General features: G+C 42.0%; 1 protein-coding gene across 4 annotated transcripts in view; it reads right to left on the reverse strand.

Annotated features, from left to right (window-relative positions):
• LOC127454901 (serine/threonine-protein kinase D3-like) overlaps nucleotides 1-20,449 on the reverse strand; it is a 201,390-nt gene that overhangs the window by 13,848 nt on the left and 167,093 nt on the right. For all 4 annotated transcript variants that reach the window (XM_051722418.1, XM_051722419.1, XM_051722420.1 and 1 more), the window contains exons 11-12: nucleotides 9,519-9,810; nucleotides 175-227 (exon numbers count right to left, since the gene is read on the reverse strand). In XM_051722418.1, coding sequence (XP_051578378.1) covers nucleotides 175-227; nucleotides 9,519-9,810 — 345 coding nt within the window. The remainder of the gene's footprint in view (nucleotides 1-174; nucleotides 228-9,518; nucleotides 9,811-20,449) is intronic.

Consider the following 20,449-nt stretch of genomic DNA (forward strand, 5'->3'; position numbering starts at 1 on the left):
CTAATACATTTAATTTCTCAAACAGCTACATGATAAAATACTCAAATTTCATCTCTCAGTTCTTCACAATTTTCTTGTGGTATGACTTGCTGGACTTGACCAAACATGCAGAAGTGTGAATAAAGAGGGTGTTCAACTGTGAAATATTGTCAGTAGACACTGTTACCCACTCACCACATTTTCTTGGATTTGACTGTTTGACACAGAAATACTGATGGATAGTTCCTCTGCAACACACACAAACAAAACAATACAATTATTTGGACTAGATTCTGATATTCTGTATACGTCAGCTCAAATTTGTATGTTGGATAACATTTTGGTAAATGTATCCACAAAATACATCAAATTACAAGGTATCTTAGTTTTCAGAGGATATTTTTCAAAATAAATGCAAAAATCTCCATGATTTATGCAATATGTTCCATAATCCTTTTGTTCAACTTTGCATGACTTAAAATCGACTAAGAGAAATCCTATTTAAAATGTACACTGAACAAAAAAATGCTTCTAATTGACATGATTTAATCATGTACATCGCTTCCACTTGAATCAATTAAGTTGCATCAACATATTTTTTCTTTGGTTTAGCTCATTTATTCTGTCAGGAATTTTTTTCACATAATTTCAACATAATGGAATAAAGTTATTTTTAAATGACCCAATTAAGTAGCCTCAAATTGATTTTATATGTGTCCCTAACATCGTCATGGTTACTTGCGTAACCTCCGTTCCCTGATGGAGGGAACAAGACGCTATGTGCAAGCAATACACCCGGCCGGCTATCCCGGGCTTATCCGCTTGTATTGCGTGCCACTACCCGGGATGAAACCGGTTCCACCCGGAGGTTGTAGAACCTTGCAAAGGTGTTGGGTGTTGCCCAGCCCGCTGCTCTGCAAATGTCTGTTAGAGAGGCACCCCTGGCCAGGGCCCTGGACTTCAGACCCTGAAGAACTACAGAGAGGTCCCATGAGGGAACGAGGCGCAGTCTGGAGGGGTTCAGCCTCCTGGTGCATCTCAGGAACCTGATGATTAGGTTGTGCTTCCCTAAGGACTTACCGTGCACTGTGTCGTGGTGTGCTGCTATAGCGGCTACGTACACCTTCAAGGTGGAAAGGGACAGCTGCCCTTCCAACCTCTCCTGCAGGAAGGAAAGCACCAATCCGACTGCGCATCTCTGGGGTCTTCACGGGTGGTAGACCGCTTAGGTCATCCATGTCCCATCCAGGGGCCAGACATGGAGATTCCAGCGGTCTGGTCGTGGGTGCCAGATGGTGCCCCATCCCTGTTGGGGCTGTTGCGGAGAGCGTGTGGTCCGAGAACCACGTCTGGGTGGGCCAGTAGGGTGCTACCAGGATGACCTGCTCCTCATCCTCCCTGACCTTGCACAGTGTCTGTGCAAGTAGGCTCACTGGGGGAAATGCATATTTGCGCAGTCCAGGGGGCCAGCTGTGTGCCAGCGCATCTATACCGAGAGATGCCTCGGTCAGGGCGTACCAGAGCGGGCAGTGGGAGGATACCTGAAGGTGGAGTCTCCACTCTCCCCTGAGGGTAACCTGCCGTGACAGCGCATCCGCTGCAGTGTTGAGGTCGCCCGGGATGTGAGTGGCTCGCAGCGACTTGAGGTGCTGCTGACTCCAGAGGAGGAGACGTGACCTACAACGAGAGTGCAGACCGCCTTGGCGGTTGACATATGCTACCGTTGCCATGTTGTCTGTCCGAACTAACTGCTTGCCCTGGATCAACGGCCGGAAAATCGGACCACTCTTCCATTCTGCTTCTGCCCGCTTACAGGCAGAAACTGAAACAGGAAGCACCCGCCCTCAGAATGATCCAGTGCTTGTCAGACCAATCAGACTCTATGCTACAAGACTGTTTTGATCACACAGATTGGGAGATGTTCCGGTCCGCCTCTGATGACGACATCGAGCTTTACGCTGATAGCGTAATGTGTTTCATCAGAAAGTGCGTAGAGGACGTCGTTCCGACCAGAACAATACGGATCTATCTGAACCAGAAGCCATGGATTAATAGCGTTGTTCGCGCGGCACTTAATGTGCGGACCTCCGCTTTTAATTCCGGAAATGCGGAGAAGCATAAACAAGCCAGTTAGAACAGCAAAACACCAGTACAGGAACAAGATTGAAGGACAGTTTAACACCACCAACTCTAGAAGCATGTGGCAGGGAATTAACATCATCACGGACTTTAAAGGGAATAAAAACTCCGCCATGAACACTGCTGCCTCTCTCCCGGATGAGCTAAATACTTTTTATGCTTGTTTTGAGGGAAACAACACCACCCTCGCAGTGAGAGCTCTCGCGGCTGAAGCTACAGAGATTAGTTCACTCTCCGCCTCTGTAGCAGATGTAACCCGATCCTTCTGACGGGTGAATATCCGCAAAGCCGCGGGTCCAGACGGCATTCCGGGCCGCGTCATCAAAGCGTGCGAGAACCAGCTGGCTGGTGTTTTTACGGACATTTCCAACCTTTCTCTCTCTTTGTCTGTAGTCCCCACATGCTTTAAAACATCCACCATTGTGCCTGTTCCAAAGCAATCAAAAATCACTTGCTTAAATGACTGGCATCATGTTACTCTGACCCCCATCATCAGCAAATGCTTTGAGAGACTAATCAGAGATTACATCTGCTCTGTGCTGCCTCTCTCTCTAGACCCATTGCAGTTTGCTTACCGCAACAACCGCTCCACTGATGATGCCATTGCATCTACAATACACACTGCTCTCTCCCACCTGGAAAAAAAGAACACTTATGTGAGAATGTTGTATGTAGTCTACAGCTCAGCATTCAACACCATAGTGCCCTCCAAGCTTGATGAGAAACTCTGGGCTCTGGGCTTAAACAGCTCGCTGTGCAGCTGGATCCTGGACTTCCTGTCAAGCAGACGCCAGGTGGTTAGAATAGGCAACAACATCTCCTCATCACTGACCCTCAACACTGGAGCCCCACAGGGCTGTGTTCTCAGCCCACTCTTGTATTCCTTGTACACACATGACTGTGTGGCAACAACAGCTCCAATGACATCATTAAGTTTGCTGATGACACGATGGTGGTAGGTCTGATCACTGACAATGATGAAACAGCCTACAAAGAGGAGGTGCACACTCTGACACACTGGTGTCAGGAGCACAACCTCTCCCTCAACGTCAGTAAGACAAAGGAGCTTGTGGTGGACTTAAGAAGAAAAGACAGAGAACACAGTCCCAACACCATCAATGGAGCACCAGTGGAGAGAGTCAGCAGCTTCAAGTTCCTGGGTGTCCACATCACTGAGGAACTCACATGGTCCATCCACACTGAAGTCGTTGTGAAGAAGGCTCATCAGCGCCTCTTCTTCCTGAGATGGCTGAGGAAGTTTGGAATGAACCACCACATCCTCACACGGTTCTACACCTGCACTGTAGAGAGCATCCTGACTGGCTGCATCTCCGCCTGGTACGGCAATAGCACAGCCCACAACCACAAAGCACTGCAAAGGGTGGTGCGAACTGCCAGACACATCATTGGAGGTGAGCTTCCCTCCCTCTAGGACATATATACCAGGCGGTGTGTGAAAAAAGCACGGAGGATCATCAGAGACTCCAGCCACCCGAGCCATGGGCTGTTCTCACTGCTACCATCACAGCATCAGGACCCGCACCAACCGACTTCATGATAGCTTCTTCCCCCAAGCAATCAGACTTTTGAACTCTTGATCTCCCACGATCAAAATACATCAGCATTGCACTTTATTACTCTTATATCTCACACCGGACTGTCATAAATTATATTATTATTATATTATATTCTCTCTTAACAACTTACTATCAATCGACAGCCTGAATGTCAATACAGTACAATACAACCTACTGTACATTCTATATATACTTTTTTAATTGAATAATGTGAATCTATATTGTGTGTATTGTATACTGTACAGTGTATGTTATTATTTGTATATTGTGTTGTGTGTAATATGTGTATATTAGACTTTAAATTGTGTTGTGTTAATTTGATGTTATTGTAAATTGGTATATGTCTCATCACTGTCACGACTGCTATGTTGATCAGAACTGCATCCAAGAATTTCACACAACATTGCACTTGTGTATATGGCTGTGTGACAATAAAAGTGATTTGATTTGATTTGATTTGAACCTCCGCAGGATGAGCAGAATTGCCAGCAACTCGAGGCAGTTGATGTGCCAACGCAGCCATGGGCCCGTCCACAATGCAGCGGCTGCGTGCCCATTGCAAACGGCACCCCAGCCCGTCTTGGAGGCGTCTGTCGTGACCACGACGCGCCTGGAGACCTGCTCTAGGGGAACGCCTGCCCGTAGAAACGTGAGGTCGGTCCAAGGGCTGAAGAGGCGGTGACAGACCGGCGTGATGACCATGCGATGTGTCCCACGGTGCCATGCCCATCTCGGGACTCAAGTCTGAAGCCAGTGCTGAAGCGGTCTCATATGCATCAACCCGAGCAGAGTGGCCACAGCTGAGGATGCCATATGCCCCAGGAGCCTCTGAAAAAATTTCAGTGGAACCGCTGTTTTCTGTTTGAACGCCTTCAAACAGGTCAGCACCGACTGTGCACACTCGTTCATGAGGCGCGCCATCAACGAGACTGAGTCCAACTCCAAACCGAGAAAATAGATGCTCTGAACCGGGAGGAGCTTGCGCTTTTCCCAGTTGACCCAAAGCCCTAGTCGGCTGAGGTGCAAGAGCACCAGGTCTCTGTGTGCACACAACACATCCCGAGAGTGAGCTAGGATTAGCCAACTGTTGGGATAGTTGAGGATGTGAATGCCCACTTCCTTTAGCGGGGCAAGGGCTGCCTCTGCGACCTTTGTGAAGACGTGAGGGAACAAGGACAGACCGAAAGGGAAAACCTTGTACTGATACGCCCGACCCTCGAATGCAAACCACAGGAAGGGTGTGTGTCGAGGTAGAATCGAGACGTGGAAGTACGCGTCCTTCAGGTCTACCGCCGCGAACCAATCTTGATGCCGGACGCTCGCTAGAGTGCGTCTTTGCATCAGCATCTAGGCCGGGAGTCTGTGTAAAGCCTGGTTCAGTACTCACAGGTCCAAGATTGGCCGCAACCCACCGCCTTTTTTTCGGTACAATGAAGTAGGGGCTGTAAAACCCCTTCTTCATCTCGGCCGGAGGGACAATCTCATCAGATGTACCGGCGGGTGGGGCCTTGCGGCGGGGCAGAGCCTGAGGTGCCACACCGTGTCGTGGCCGTGCTAAGTTCAGGGACATCGAAGCACTTACCTGGCTCCTTGTGACCACCCCTGGAACAGCCTGGGACGGGGGAGGAAGAGGCCTGTCCTCGTGACCTGTGGAGACTGTCACATCGGGGGTGGATTTGTGCCACAGCTGGGCGCTCAGGGGCGGGGAGACCGCCGCTGGAGCGCCAAACCTGCCAAATAGAGTGGTGGACGGTGGTCGTGATGATGGCCGTGCACACCGGATATGTGACCCAGGGAACAAGGAGACCACTCTTGTTGAACTCTTGGGTACTGCAGCCACTTGGGCATGCAGCGCAATTAAATGCAAAGGTAACAAAAGATTCTCCTCCCGGCCCGGGGGGTGGAGTGGTCTGCTTACCAGCTCCAGAGCAGCGGGTTTCAGCGTCCCTGTGTCGCCCATCTCAGGGGCACTTCGAAGCCTTTTGCGGGTTCTTGGTGGCCACGAGACGGTTGGCGTCTGCTTCCAGCAGTGAGCTCCACGCCGGGGCCGGGCCGCAGGGGCGGGCTGCAGCGGAGCTGGTGCAGTCACCGCAGGGGGACGCCCTTGGTGACGAGCAGATGGGGTGCGGGATCTTGAGCCGTGCCGGGGCAGGATGTGCCGGATAACCTCCGTCTGCTGCTTTACTGCTGAGAACAGCTGGGCAAAGTCCTCGGTGCCGCCGGACTGGCCAACTTGGGAAATGGGGGCAGCAAGGAACCGTGCTTTGTTGGCCTCTCCCATCTCGACCAGGTTGAGCCAAAGGTGGCACTCCTGGACCACCAAGGTGACCTTCGTCGCCCGGAGAGTGAGGTCGGTCACCGAGCACAGCTCCTGCATCAATCCCGGGGTGGAACTACCCTCGTGCAGTTACTTTAGTGCCTTGGTGGACTTGCAGGAGAGCCATGGCGTGCAGGGCGGAGGCGGCTTGTCCAGCGGCACCGTATGCCTTGGCCGTCAGAGACAACGTAAACCTACAGGCCTTGGATGGGAGCTTTGGGTGCCCGCGCCAGGTGGTGGTGCTCTGCGGGCATAGGTGCACCGCAAGTGCCTTTATCCACCGGGGGGGATTGCCGAATAGCCCTTGGCCGCCCCACCATCAAGGGTAGTGAGAGCGGGGAAGCTGAAAGATCGGGACCGGGCAGTAAAAAGTGCCTCCCACGACCTTGTCAGCTCTTCATGCACTTCCAGGAAGAAAGGAATGGGGGCAGGGCGTGGCTTTGAGCGGCGCCGTGAGCCCAGGAACCAATCATCAAGCTGCGAGGGTTCAGGGGAGATCGGAGGGTTCCACTCTAGCCCGACGCTCGCGGCTGCCCGGGAAAGCATGTCGTCATCTCTGTGTCAGCCTGTGACTGGGGGACCGCACCCCAAGGGAGGTGCCCAGCTGAGGCTTCCGCGTCCGACTGGACGAGCCCGCTCTCTGTTGCTGCGCTCGAGAGCTCATCACTTTCGCGGGCTCCGAATAAGAGGTCGAACTCACCGTGAGATGAGCCGGCGGACTCATCCAGAAGCCCGATTGGGGAAGATGAGCATGCTGGGGAATGGGAGGTCCGTGGGGGGTATACCCAGCAGAGGTGGTCCCATTGGGGTCCCCAAATCGCCCCCAGTGCTAGCCGCGCTGGCCTCATACCCGTGGGTAGATGGACCGAGGCGGGGAGCCTCTGGGGTGGCTTGCTTTCTTACGAAGGTAAGCCGCGACCACATTGTTGCCATTGACATGTTCTCGCAATGAGTACATGACCCATCCACGAATGCTGTCTCCGTGTGAGCAGTGCCCAGACACAAAAGACAGTGATCGTGACCGTCAGAAGGCGAGAGATAATGAGCGCAACCAGGAGTAACACACAAAGGAAAGGCATCTTTAAAAAGACGCGTCTTTAAAAAGACGTTCCGTGTGTGTCGCTCTTTTAGAGATATATTCTCTTTTAGAGAAATATACTCTTTTATTTCTGCCGAAGCGCCCAGGGGTATTCTCTTCAGTGCACCAGTGCAGAGGAGGGAGAAGCCACTGAAATGCCCCGTCAGATCCAGCAGAGGTGAATGAACAGTCGTGGGAATTCAGCTCAGTGAGCATGACTGTTCAGTTCCAAAGAGAAAATCTGAATGAGTGGTTGCTACCAGCTCCTTTTATACCCATATGTTCGGGGGAGTGGCATGCAAATACCACTCGCCAATTTTCACTGGCCTTTTATCGAAGACCAGAGGTGTATCGGGCTCCAAGAGTGACCCCTAGTGTCATTACATCAACACAACGTTGAGTGAGTGACAGATAGGGAACCTTCATTTCCTCACTTTTGTGTCTCATTACTGGTTCATGTTGTAAGGTTATGCTAGTTAGCTAACTTTTAGCAAGCAATAGCATACATTAACATGTTAAATGCTAAGTAGTAATTGCTTCTTGAGTAAAGCAACATACAACATGCCATTTGTGTACCTGTCCTAAACCTAAGCAAAAGCTCCACTCTTCACCACAATGGTAACCCAGCGTAACAGAATCTGTTCTAAATCCCAAAATAACAACATTAAACACTAAATCACCACCTTTTATCATCTTGCTCAAAAATAAATAAAATAACAGTAAATATAAACATTTTTACTCTTTGCATCAAGTCCCATGAAAGCATGCTGGGAACTTTAAATCCTCTTGCCCATATTCCCAACATAATGTAATCTAGTAGAGTGCACATTTTAGAGAATCACATTAATCGAAAGCAAAGAAAACAAGTTTAGTATATAAAAACAATTTTGTTGTGTAGATCACAGATAATATGATTTAATAAATTGGACAGCCTTCGTTTTTAAATTTTTCAGTGTGTGATTAATTGTAAAATAAATAGACAATGAAGGGTGACCAAAAGGTATACACAAAAAAAAGGACAGGCAATCTCTGAAGGAACACATTTCTGTGTATTTTTGGGGGTTGAATTTGCCCTGGTTACCCTTGTCTACAGGTGCATCTAAACTAAGTATGTCATTCAACTATCATTTAAATGCAAAGTGTTTGTTTCATAACTAAACAGCTTTTATTAGTCCAGACCTGTCAAACCCATTATTTAATCTTCTGTGTCTCTCAACACAATTAAATAGAGGTGCATCAGGATATTAAAGACTGAGCAGTTTACTCTCAAACACCAGAATAGTGCTACAAATCTGCTGGAGAGTCACTCCTCCTTAGAATTAGAGGCATTTTCATACAAGCCCCTTGGTTCTTTTCAATATTTAACACTACAGATAATATTGGTAAGACATATAGGACCAAAGTCATACATGCAAAGTCAATGGACATGGCCATGAAGTTTTGGAATTTTTGTGCAAGCATGCGCTAAGTCTAGGCACAAGTGGGTTTGGCGAAATTGTTGCACAAAGTGCTGATGGGCTGGGTCAAGTGCAATTTAATTCTGAGGTTTTTCTCCTGTTAGTGCACCATCTGCATCCTATTATATAGTCTAATTCCTGTCAAGCACCAGCAATATAAACAAAGATGGCACATTCATAAGAAAGTGTAAATGGGCTGTATGCAATGAATTAGAAGAATATAGACTTGCGTTCATTTGTGCATTTGTGCCTTACTGAATGTCAGTTCCTTTTATACACATGGAAAATGTGGTTCTTGTCAGGATTTGAATGTAGGCTCCGTTAAATTATAGATAATGTAAGTATTATTAATCATATTGATCAAGTGACATACCGATCAAGGCTAATATTAAGAGTGATTGTATTAGCCTTCCAGGTTAGGCTGTGGATTTTTTCGTGTACTTCACTTCTACCAGTCGATTTTGCTTTAAAAATTAAAATAATTTATTGAAACACAAAAAAATGTAGTCAAAAATATTTCTAAATTCAAATGACACTTTAAATGGAAAGAAAATATAATCAAAATAACCTCCCATAAAATCCAAACATTTAACCCTCTCCAACTTCTTCCGGTCTCTTTTGCAGTGACTTAAAAATCACTTTACGACAACAGATGAAAAAATAATAATACAAATTAGATCATAAATACAACTGTAAATATAAACATAGTAATAATAGAAAAATAAACCATAACCTCTAGAAAGTTCAACAAAAATTTCAGTGATTGTCAGGGACTTCATGTTCCACTATATTTTCATAGTTTGGACATGAACTTTATTACCACCTGCTGGTGGAATCTCCAAACTGCAAATGCAGGAACCATTATTTGAGTAAACCATCAATTTATATGTCAAAGACTCCAGATGATGACCTATTTCACTTCACAAGTCTTTAACGAGTTCTGAAATCCAGAGTTCATTCCTGCTACTTACTGTGATCCTTACTTTGTCCCACAGTGGCGCCGACGCTGGGCTGTGGTGTTACTGGAACGGGCATCAGGGCCTGACGGATGGCCCTCTCCCAGCCCTGGGCGACCTCCAGCCCCACGCCACTGGCAGCCATTGAAGGGTTGTGGATGTGTAAGTGGGGGCCGCCAGTATTCTCTCCCACGTAATAAACCATGGTGGCAGTGATGATCTCAAAGCAATGCGGATTGCCCTCCAGCGCTAGACTACTGACATTGTGTGCAACCTCCACCTGTAAGATCTCTGAGAGGGGAATCTCCTGCGGGTCAGACAATGAGTCAGAAATTCAGACATTGACCCACTGACAGTTAGATAAGACTGTTTAAACAATTCATTGCATTAACCTCGCATTTGCTCTTTGAGCCTAAGAATGAGTCATTAATTAATCTACTGTATGTAAGGTGAAAATGAAATCTGAAGTCCAACTCTAAGTTTGCTCAACATGGAGATCACAAATTTATCACACATAAAACCTGACGGTCAGGGTTCGAGTGATTATGACAGGGCTATTTAAATCTGGTCCTGGAAGGGAGTTTAGCTCCAACCCTGCACATATATACAGTATCTGCCTGTAATTTTCAACTACTGATAATCCTGAAGGCCGAAGGTGTGTACGAATTCGTTTGATGAAGAATGTACTTCTTGGCCATTTCAAAAGTCCGTTCTTTAGGTATGTAAATGAGTAGTATGAATACATTCCCAGACAGACTTCATCCGGAAACATGGGCATTGTCCCATACCTGAATATTTGATGTAGTAACAACAACCTAGAAAATAATAAACTTAAGTTTTGTGTAAACAAGTAAGGGATAATGTACAGACGGTTGTTATTGCAAAAATAAACCCGACAGGGTGATCAGGACCCAGATGCAAATGTATCACCCTGAAGATTGTTTGCGATAACAACCGACTGACTGTCCACTATCCAGCTTGTTACACAGTTACTAACCAAATCAATAAATTGACAAGAAATATTGATTTGCACTGAAATTATGTTATTATGGGAGATGAAAGAAATCGCTGAACAGCTTAGTTCCACCTACAGTTTGCATCAGAGTTCTGTTGGTGTTTATTTTGCAAAATTGACCATTTTACTGCCCATTTCACTGCTCATTGTCCAGCGTATTACAAGACTACTTGCCAAATAAATAAATAAATGGAGATTAAATATTGATTTCCATTGAAATTATGCTATTATGTGAGGAGAAAGAAATAGCTAAACAGCAGATTGCACCTCCAGGTTGCATCAGAGTTTTGGTGGTATTTATTTTGCGAAAATTCGTGTCTAACTGTTCATTATCCACATTATTATAAGACTACTTGCCAAATAAATAAATAAGGACATGAAAATTTATATAAGTTTAATTTATTTCAAGCTTACTTGTAGAGATTGCAGAGTGATATGAGAAGATGACTTGTAATACCAAGATAACCGGTTTGATATGACTTAATCCCAGGATGTTACTCAGACATTTCACACTGCTAAATGGCACCATTCACCAGTCAGAATTGAGTATTCCAGAGAGCCATGTAATAAGTACAATTTAACCACAAGGAACACTTAGGTCCCTATTTTAATCACAATTTAAGCCTATTTTAAGTCATAAGTGCAAAGTCACTGGGCATGGCATGAAGTTTTGGTATTTTCGTGCAAGCGTGTTTTAAGTTTAGGCGCAAGTGGGTTACGCGGGCAAGGCGCTAATTTAATTCTGAGGTTCTTCTCCGGCACCTTCTGCGTCTTATTACTGTATATAGTCCATTCCCTGTCAAGCACCAGAGATATAAACCAAAGACAGCACATTCATAAGAAGTTGGTAGTGTAAACGGACTGTATGCAATGAATTAGAAGAACAGAAATATGGACTTACATTATTTTGTGAATTAACTGCATCCTTGTTAAATGGGACATACTCCTTTTATACGCATGGAAAATGTGGTTCAGGATATGGATGTAGGCTCCGTTAAATTATAGAGAATGTAAATATTATTAATCATTGTCATCTACTGACACACAAATCATGGCTAGTTTTAACAGTGATTGCATCGGCACACACTTCACTTCCACCGGTCGATTTAGATTTTTTGAAAATTTTAATTAATTTATTGAAACACGAAAAAATTTAACCAAAAATATTTATAAATTCAAATTACACTTTAAACAAAACAAAACTATAATCAAAATAACAAAGTGGTAAAAAAAAAATCAGACCAATTCCAAACATTTTACTATCTTTAAGTTCTTCCAACTGAATTTGGACTTTGTGCTGAAAACAGACGTGATATTGAAACGTCTTAGTGCAATGACCTATTTCTCAGGAAAATAGCAAATTGCGCTTTGCGCCACTTCATTACCATACAATACACCCACAGTCTGCGCAGCATACACAAACAGTTAGCGCAAACACTCCTACCCATGCCCACTTGCATTGGCAAGAAAATTTTGCCTAGAATTAGCACTCTCACGAAAACTGGATAAGACCAATTGGATAAGACCAATAAGACCAATAGCGCTGCGCTTTGCGCACTTACGAAAATAGAGCCCTTAAAGTTGAAAAGAGGTGCCTGACCTGCAGTTCGCCGTATATTTTAAATTCAGTGTTTTGAATATGATGCCTTCTCTGCTCCCCTGTGTTTGATCAGGGTTTGAACTAAACCTGGAGAATGGTGACCTTCCTGGACAGCATTTGATTGTTGTGCTTAGAGCTCGATCAATATATATATATATATATATATATATATATATATATATATATATATATATATATATATATATATATATATATATATATATATATATATTTTTTTTTTTTTTTTAATTTCAACCAGCATCGTAACTCTTACTTTTGTGTTTAAGTATGCAATAGGATAGGCGATCTGCAGAACCGATTTTTAATTGTTTAATTTCTGCTTTTCGACACAGTGATAACTAACTAATTATGATACTTTAACCATGAAAACATGGGTTATTCATATTTTAATAATTATATATATATATATAGAGAGAGAGAGAGAGAGAGAGAGAGAGAGAGAGAGAGAGAGAGAGAGCTTAAAATGGTACATTTCTGTAATGTTAAAGCCAGCTGGTATTTTAAAAGAATAACTCATACAAGCAACACATTAAAATGTTACGCTAATTTACCAGCAAACACCACCAGTTGGCATTTATACAGTAGGCAGACCCAATATTAAAGAACCTATAATCGATTAAATAGAAATGTTTAAGTTAATTTACCTGCAAACACCTACAGTTGGCATTTATTGGTAGACCCGATATTAAAGAACTGATAATCTATGAAATAGAAAAGTGGGAATATCTCTAGAAAATATCAGTCAAAACTATTATTTCTAGATTCGACCAGAGTACTGCTGATTAGAAGGAAAAATCGGTTACTCTAAGTTCTTTGAAAGTTCATGTAGTATCTCCAGGTTTAAACAGATTTTCCAAATTTTCCATATCACATTAACACAAAACCAGTGTCTTAATGTTGTCCACAAATGGCTGAGCATCAAACCTTCTGTCTTCACTGACATTGCAATGTGGAAACTTTGCTTTTGACAGTCTTTTATGAGTCCACCTTCGGCTCAGCCCCCAAACTTGCTCTCAAATGACAAAGAAAAAACAGTAGCTGTGGCCAATCAGAGTAAATGCTGCGCCTGCAGTCTCCTCTGAATATAAGATGAAGTACTTGTGGTTTGGTGGGTGAATCACGTGACCCAGCCCTATGAAGAGCTCCATGATTACAGGGCAGCACAATATAAGCACTTGCATGCATACGTGTGTGAGTGTGTGTAGGCAAGTCTTACTATAGCCACCGCTAGCACTATGTAGGAGGTGGTCACTCCACACTGATGGGGGTGGGCTGTGGTTATCCTGAGACAGGCTCAAAACCCCTTTACCCAAAGGTAGAGGGCTTCCATCTTCAAAAGAAAAGACTATAGTTCCCAAATGTGCAAATTTGACAACCCCTGCCTGATACACAGACAGTTGTAAGGAGTTATGATGTTAAGAAATTACACTTTTGTCTAAGTATTGATATCTGTGTAATGTTTACAATAATATGAAATGTTGGGTATAGATAGAAGTGATAGTGTGACAGTGAGAATAAATTAACTACATTTAATTTGTACAAGATGGCAAAAGTAGGTGCTCATTTTTTAGAAGATGTAATGTATAACATATGATTAAGGATGCGCCAGAATATAAATTCTGGCAAATACCGAAAGCAGAAACTAATTTTATTATGTTTTTTTAACTGAAATGATGACTGATACTATAAATGTATACCATTTTTTAAGAAACTGTTCTTTCAATAAAGCTCCGATCTAGAATTTTTCATGCTTTATGATATTGAAACATTTGAATGTAAATAAGCCCTGATGATATTACCTGCTTCTAATATCAGCCAGTTCAGACGTTAATGGTTATACTGGCCTACACTGATTTAATCACCAATATATCATGCACACCTACATATGATATATGGTTCCATAAAGACACAGATTAAAATGAAATGAATAATGTCATATCTGATGCTATAGCTACTCAAGCTGATTTGTGGATTATAAACCTCCACAAATTATATGACCAGAGTGGGTTTTTAGACGTCAAAATTGATCATTTATTTTAACTCACAATTGATTTTGCTTAGAAAAATTTGAAAAAAGCAAAAGATGGAATACAAGATTGTATTTGTAACCAAATTGTTCATTGTACAGAATTATGTAGTGCCTCAGCAGTGATGAATCTCAAAAAATGGACTTGCCTGCAATTTGAATTAATGTCAAAACGACTTTCAAAAGCAGTATTTTCTCTCTTGAGCAGAACGCCTAGCTGATAATAAAGTGGTGTGTAAAACAGTCTTAAACACACCCTGAAGTCTCACCCAGGACGATGAGGTTTCCTGCCTTTGGTTTTACAGCTGGGAATACTGACGAAACATACACAAGTTCTTAACACTTAAGAAAACAAATGGGTAGCACCAATAAAAATGACAATACTGCTGTATTTTTGTTTTCTATAGATTTCTCTGTAGCAACATGATCTTTAACATCTGCAAAATGTGTACATATAACAGAGATGTAAACAAAGAGCTGTTCTCTTTGGAAATGTATCTACAATTAGACCTACAATCTACAAATATATATATATATATATATATATATATATATATATATATTTGACACATAACAAAAAATATATATGTATTTCTTTGTATTAGATAAATTATCAAACCAAGTGTCTTTGACAAAACAATAGATATACCGTTCAAAATGAAGTCTGTGGAACATGTTTATAATGGTTACACTGCTAGGACACTCATGTGAACTTGAGGAGAACAGACTTAATACATCCACAAAACAATCACCTTGACACCAGTTCTTTGCAAAAGAAAAGTGAAGTTAGCGCTGAAAAAAGGTCTAGCATCTTCTGTTTGCAGATGCTACTTGGTCTGATATTTTGTTATGTACTGCAATGAGATTCAGACATTTGAAGTGCAGCTTTAGTGTCCAAATTCATTCAGGGGCCACTGTATGTAGTCTGTATGTCGAATGCATCAGTAAAACTGAATTGAAACAAAAGCTGATACATGAACCACATATGTGTTGTACTTGAAGCAGTTCATGGATCTTTCTAAATGCTGTTTCACTTGAGCTGACGCAGAGGAGGAGGGGGCATTCTGTGGTACTTACCAGATACCTCAGTCGTATTTGTGAGAGGGGAAAGTACTACTCCTCAAACGTTTTTGGCTGTACAGCAATGCTCTTTATGAGCAATTAATTATACTATTTTGACCTTACAAAGATCAAAGATGGACAGCAGCATAATCGGTTTCATGAAAGGTACGAACATTATGATTTCCTGTGTTATTTTAAAGGTTGTTTCATTAACATGGAGTTAATAGTTTGAATATTCAAGAGGTTGAAACATTTAACCAACAGAGAATATCATCTGTATAAACCCCAACACTAAATAATTTGCCATAAAAGTGTTTTTACCTAAAAATCAGTTTGTAAATTAGATAAAGACCACAAAATACAGTCTTGGGTTTATGTCCTGCAACTATAAACAATGATGCTCTACATTTGTTTAGAATCATGAGACTTAAAGATCAATGCACTTAAAGAAATAAAATGCAGAAAAGGCAGAAAAAAAGAAGCCCCCTGATTTTCAAGTTTGGCTGGATTTAGTATTTAAAATGTACTACAGTGATGGTAACTTAAAAAAGCAATAATAAAAAGAGTATTTTGAAAAAAGATGTAAACCTTTTAATAAAATAAATGTAATTGCTTAGTATAAATAGTATACTATTATACTGTATAGTACAGTGGCAAGAAAATGTATGTGACCCCTTTGGAATTACCTTCATTTATATATAAATTTGTCTTAAAATCTGGTTAAGAAAACAAAATGAACAAACACAATCTGTTTTAACTAATAACAAGCATATTATTGTATTGTTCTTGTACATATTAAATACATCATTCAAACATTCACAGTGTTGGATGGAAAAAGTATAAAGACTAAAAAGTCTAAAAACGTCAACAAAAGCTAATTAGAGTCAGGAGTTGGCATCCAATTAATGAAACGAGATTGGAGGTATGGGTTAGAGCTACTTTGACTTACAAAAAGCACTCAAACATTTTGTATTTGCTATTCACAACAGCATCTGCTGACATACAAAGTTATCTCGAAGAGCTTAGATATTCATCTGTCCATAAACTGTCTATAAATGGAGATGATTTAATACTGTGGCTACTCTCCCTAGAAGTGGCCATCCAGCCAAGATGACTCAAAGGGCACACCGCAGAATGCTCAATGAGGTAAAAAAGAGTGACAGCTAAAAATTGTTAGGAATAATTGGAACTGGTTAACATCTGTTCATGAGTCTACTATACGGAAAATATTAAACTGTCATAGTGTCCATGGCAGGACACCACAAAGGAAACAGCTGCTTTCCAACAAAAACATTGCTGTGTGCCTAAATTTTGCCAAAGACCACCTTGACCCTCCAAAACGCTACTGGGAAAATGTTTTGTGGACTGATGAAACTAAGGTTGAATTGTTTGGGAAGAACACACAGCACTAAGTATGGTGTAAAAAGGGCACCGCAAACCAACATGAAAACATCATCCCAACGGTGAAGTACGGTGGAGGGAGCATCATGATTTGGGCCTGCTTTGCTGCTTCGGGGCCTGGACCGCTTGCCATCATCGAGGAAAAAATTAATTCCCGATTTTCTCAAAATATCCTACAGGATACTGTCAGGGTGGCTGTGCGCCAGCTGAAGCTCAGTAGAAGTTGGGTAAAGTAGCAGGACATTGACCCTAAACATTAAAATAAATCCACTACAGAATGGCTTCAAAAAAGAAAATCCACCTTTTGGAGTGGCCCAGTCAGAGCCTAGACCTGAACCCAATAAAGATGCTGTGGAATGATCTGAAGAGAGCCTTTCACACCAGACATCCTAAGAATATGGCTGAGCTGAAGCAGTTCTTTAAGGAAGAATGGTCCAAAATTGCTTCTGAACATTGTGCAGGTCTAATGTGCAGCTACCGGAAACGCTTGGTTGAGGTTATTGCTGCCAAAGGAGGATTGACCAGTTATTAAATCCAAGGGTTCACATACTTTTTCCAAAGCACTGTGAATTTTTAATGGGATGTGTTCCCTAAAGACATGAAAGATTATAATTGTTTGCGTGTTGTTAGCTTAAGCATATTGTGTTTGTTTATATTTGTGTCTTTGATGAAGATGAGATCACATTTTATGATCAATTAATGCTGAAAACCATCTAATTACAAAGGGATCACATACTTTTTCTTGAAACTGTATATAAAAAATAGCATAACTATTAGTGCTTTCAGTCGATTAAAATATTTAATCGTGATAAATCACAGATTTAGAAAAAGCTGAAATTTGACTAAATATACTTCTTTTCCTGTCAACATGCATTTATTACCTTTTTAGGAGAAAAAAACAAAACAATATGTAACAATAAAACTTACAACATTTTCCAAGCAAAGCCTCCCACAGCATAAAGACAGAATACATTAAAATAGCACCAATTCAAGTAATATTAAATGTTTCCCAAAGTCTAAGTGGGAGGTTGACTAATTTAAATATGTAGTCCCCATAGACCATTAAATTCCTTAAACCTCATCCTCCACAATATTAACTGCCTGACAGGCTGTGGCTATCCACTTTGCATATGAACTCCACATGAGAGGTGCTGCAGAGTTCAGAATGGCATTCTAACCACTACTGTTACTGCTTCTGCCATATCTATGTATGGCAGAAATAGTAAGGTAGTATTAATAATTTTAATAATTCTTTTATTATATTTATTTTTCACACATTATACATTTGCACATATACAGTGAAATTCTTTTTTTTTTTGCCCATATCCCAGCTAAGCTGGGGTCAGAGTGCAGGGTCAGCCATGATACAGTGCCCCTGGAGCAGATAGGGTCAAGGGCCTTGCTCAAGGGCCCAACAGTGGCATCTTGGCAGTGCTGGGGCTTGAACCCCCAACCTTCTGATCAGTAACCCAGAGCCTCAACCGCTGAGCCACCACTGCCCCTTATATGGTAGGTCAACATCTTGTTCTGCTTTTAGCACTGCACTGAGCACGTATTGATACTTCTTCCAAATCGTCATCATAAGCTGCCGCTTCGAATGTCTGGAAGAATTGGGAGAAGTAAAACAAGCTTGCCTACCACAGTTGTCCCTAATCAGTGCCATTTATCGTGTTTAGCTTTTAAGGGACAGTTAAGATGAAGTGCTTCTGTGGTAATTAAATTCTGACTTACAAAGGCTGCAAAGTACTCAAAGTCCCATCTGGGTTTAGTGAGTAAATTTTTCTTAATCATGATTAACGCATTTACCGTCAGCATAAACACTATTGTGAATGGCGGATCCTTTGTAATGTGTCCGCCCGGAGTCATTACACTGACGCACACACCACACACACACATACACACACACACACACACACACACACACACACAACAGCGCCAGAGCCCTTCTACCAAGGTCAGCCTATCCACTTTTTTCCTGGGGAAATGAATGTAGGTGGGACTTTGAACTCCACTGTGGGATGTTCTATAGCATTCCCTAGCTCTGGCTGCAATCATTTTAGACCCTGTTTACAGCTGGTAATTACACGAGTTTCGGACGATCCGATCGCAAATGGTCAGTGCTAAATATAGTTGTAAATGGGTTGCAAAATGTTTTGTGACACATACAGAGGTAGTCAAAAACCACATTGCATTTGAGGTTTAAAACGCTGTCCTGCTGCGTCCCAGATGGCAGCAAAGCACCACCTCTCACCAGTTAATCACCCGCCAAACATATGTTTAAACTTACATGTGGATTTAAAAGGAAATAACAGTCAGATTGTAACTTGACAAAGTGATTACATACCCAAGGATATGAACTTCATGGCTCTTCCTCAGTGTGTCTGTCTGATATCAGCATGCAGGGTGACAAGTACACACATCTGAAGCTGAACTAACACAGGTTCTCCACTAAACATAACCAATAATTCTGCTCAATACGTTTGTGCTTAGGTTAAATCTCAACTGCATCTGGGAAAAACAGTGCGCCAGTTTTGTTCACGCTTTCTATGTCTTTATGACATTTTTGCAGTTTATTAACATTCAGTAATGCACTGGTATAGTGATTGATGTATGTCCATATGAAATCATACATGCTCTCCTCAAAATCCCAACACAGCAACAAAGAATGAATGGACGTACATCATAACAATAGCTGTGTTAACTTGATAACGTAAGTAACGCCCATATTTCTCGCTAAGCATCACAGGACGTAGGAAAAGCTTAGTATAAAATAGCATAACACGGCGGTCCCACAGACATTCTATGGGCAGTACTGACGTAACACGCTAATTGACCATTGATAGAGCCACAGTGGTTGTTATCTCAGAAAATAAAAGAATCTCTGACAGAGCTTCACTGTCAGTGATAAACTGATGAAGAAAGGAGCTCTTAGCGCTATTTGATGTACAAAACAAGTCAAGTATTTTCACCCTACTGTAAGGCGCATTTAATTAACACAGAAGCACGCCAAATCTTAACTTTCACCAAAACTCATCAAGACTTTTTTGTCTGCAAACACTTTTCCTGGTGAGTTCAAAGGGGCGCCTATGTTGACGCTCTGACGCGAATCATGAATGCAGCATCACGACTGCTGTAGCAAAGCGGAGAGCCACAGTCTACCGGCAGATTAATATTGTAGAGGATGAGACTTTAAGAGATTTAATGCCCGTTGCAATGAATATGCAACCTATGTGGGAACTTGTCCTTTCAATTATCTTTGAAATCCTCTTTATATTGTGCAAGGCTTTGTTTGGAAAATGTTAATAAAGCATTATATTCTTACATAATGTTTTGTTTTCTTTCCTAAGATGTAAATAAATTAATTTTGACAAGAAAAGAAGTATATATATATATATATATATATATATATATATATATATATATATATATATAGTGTCAAATTTCAGCACTTTCAAAATCTGTGATTAATGGCGATTAACTACAAAAAATTATGATTCATTTTTTCATTGACTGACAGCACTAATAAATATATACACCGATCAGCCACAACATTAAAACCACCTGCCTAATATTGTGTAGGTCCCCCTCGTGCTGCCAAAACAGCACCAACCCCCATCTCAGAATAGCATTGTGAGATGCTATTCTCACCACAATTGTACAGAGCGGTTATCTGAGTTACTGTAGACTTTGTCAGTTTAAACCAGTCTGGCCATTCTCTGTTGACCTCTCTCATCAACAAGGCATTTCCGTCCACAAAACTGCTGCTCACTGGATGTTTTTTTGTTTTTGGCACTATTCGGAGTAAATTCTAGAGAATGTTG

This window comes from Myxocyprinus asiaticus, chromosome 17 (genome assembly GCF_019703515.2).
Source record: "Myxocyprinus asiaticus isolate MX2 ecotype Aquarium Trade chromosome 17, UBuf_Myxa_2, whole genome shotgun sequence".
In the NCBI taxonomy this organism is placed as follows: domain Eukaryota; kingdom Metazoa; phylum Chordata; class Actinopteri; order Cypriniformes; family Catostomidae; genus Myxocyprinus; species Myxocyprinus asiaticus.